We start from the raw sequence: 1,187 nt of genomic DNA, 5'->3' as shown, positions 1-1,187 counted from the left end.
GCAGGAACTTGTCGGGCATTACTTGGTTGAGAGCAGTTTCTGGCAAAATGTCCAATACGGCCACAATTATAGCATTCATTGGTGCGGGGACGTTGTCGGGGCCTTTCTTTATCGACTTGTTTACTTCTCTCCATGTTTTGAAACCTCATCTCTAATGCCTTCAACCTCTCAAGAATTTCCATATTAACATCTTGTGATGGAGCAGCTTTAGGGGCAACTTGTTCCTTTGGTCTGCGTATCGATTGTGAATATATCTGTGCAGGGTCAGTTGCACTCAGCATGTGGCGGTCCTGTCCCAACTCGAATGAGATGACATGGAGTTCCTCCCTTAGTTCCTTGTAGGTCATCTGTCTCGGTCTCATTGGAGCAAGGCGGTTCTTTACTGCAACGTCTTTCAACCCATGCATAAACTGAGTGCAAAGGAGTTTGTCTCGGTCAAAATTGTCATGCATCTGCAGACCTTTCAGCTGTTCCTTTACTCTGCGCAGAAGCGCTTCAAGGGCAATGGCATAATCGCGTGCTGTCTCTGTAGGTTGTTGCACACGGGCATAAAACGCAGCCATAGGAGATACAGTGACATTCAGCTCTCCATACTCGCTGAGGAGCTCCTTCAACGCTGCTTCAGGCGTCATGCTGGCAGGTCCCAAACTTTCCAAATTCAAGACTAAATCCCGAGCACGGCCCCCAGTATGGCGGACAATTTCATGGAATTGGGGTAATGGGGTGGTATAACCCTTGGACTCTAATAAATACTTCATATCCCTCACCCAATCTTCTATTTTTAACCCATATTTGTCCCTCCCCGTGAAGGTGGGGACGTTTTTGATCTGGTGAGATGAAATCACTCTAGGTGGCAGCACAACTTCTGGAGTAGGCGAGGGATCAAACCCAGCTAACAGTAGAGGTGACACTGCCGGCTGAATTATGCTGACATCAGGCTCCAGATTAGAAGGATATCCTGGTGTACTGGTCTGTGGTGCAGCAGCTTGTGCATAGGTATGGTTCAGCGCCATTGTAGGTTGTACCAGTGATGGGGTCATCGCAGAGTACGGCTCCGGTGTTGATGCTGACAACTCCATCAGTAGGTCCGCTGCAGTGTTGTGTTGGTAATTAGCCATACTGTTATATGAATACTATTGGATTAACAAATCGGGTTTCGGCACCAAAAATATGTGACCTTCAGAACG

At 47.6% G+C, this 1,187-nt stretch overlaps 1 protein-coding gene across 1 annotated transcript; it reads right to left on the bottom strand.

Moving 5' to 3' along the window:
• Positions 1–5: 5 nt before the first annotated feature.
• Positions 6–1,181, bottom strand: LOC117109672 (the record flags this gene model as incomplete). Its single annotated transcript, XM_033252055.1, has 1 exon — positions 6–1,181. A coding segment is annotated over exon 1 (1,113 nt), but the record flags the coding sequence as incomplete, so codon positions are not given.
• Between the last annotated feature and the right edge of the window lie 6 nt (positions 1,182–1,187).

This window comes from Anneissia japonica, unplaced genomic scaffold (assembly GCF_011630105.1).
Source record: "Anneissia japonica isolate Jap-2015-1 unplaced genomic scaffold, ASM1163010v1 scaffold101251_len1187_cov277, whole genome shotgun sequence".
NCBI classification, from domain to species: Eukaryota; Metazoa; Echinodermata; class Crinoidea; order Comatulida; family Comatulidae; genus Anneissia; species Anneissia japonica.
This window is presented reverse-complemented; position numbering and strand designations above follow the sequence as displayed.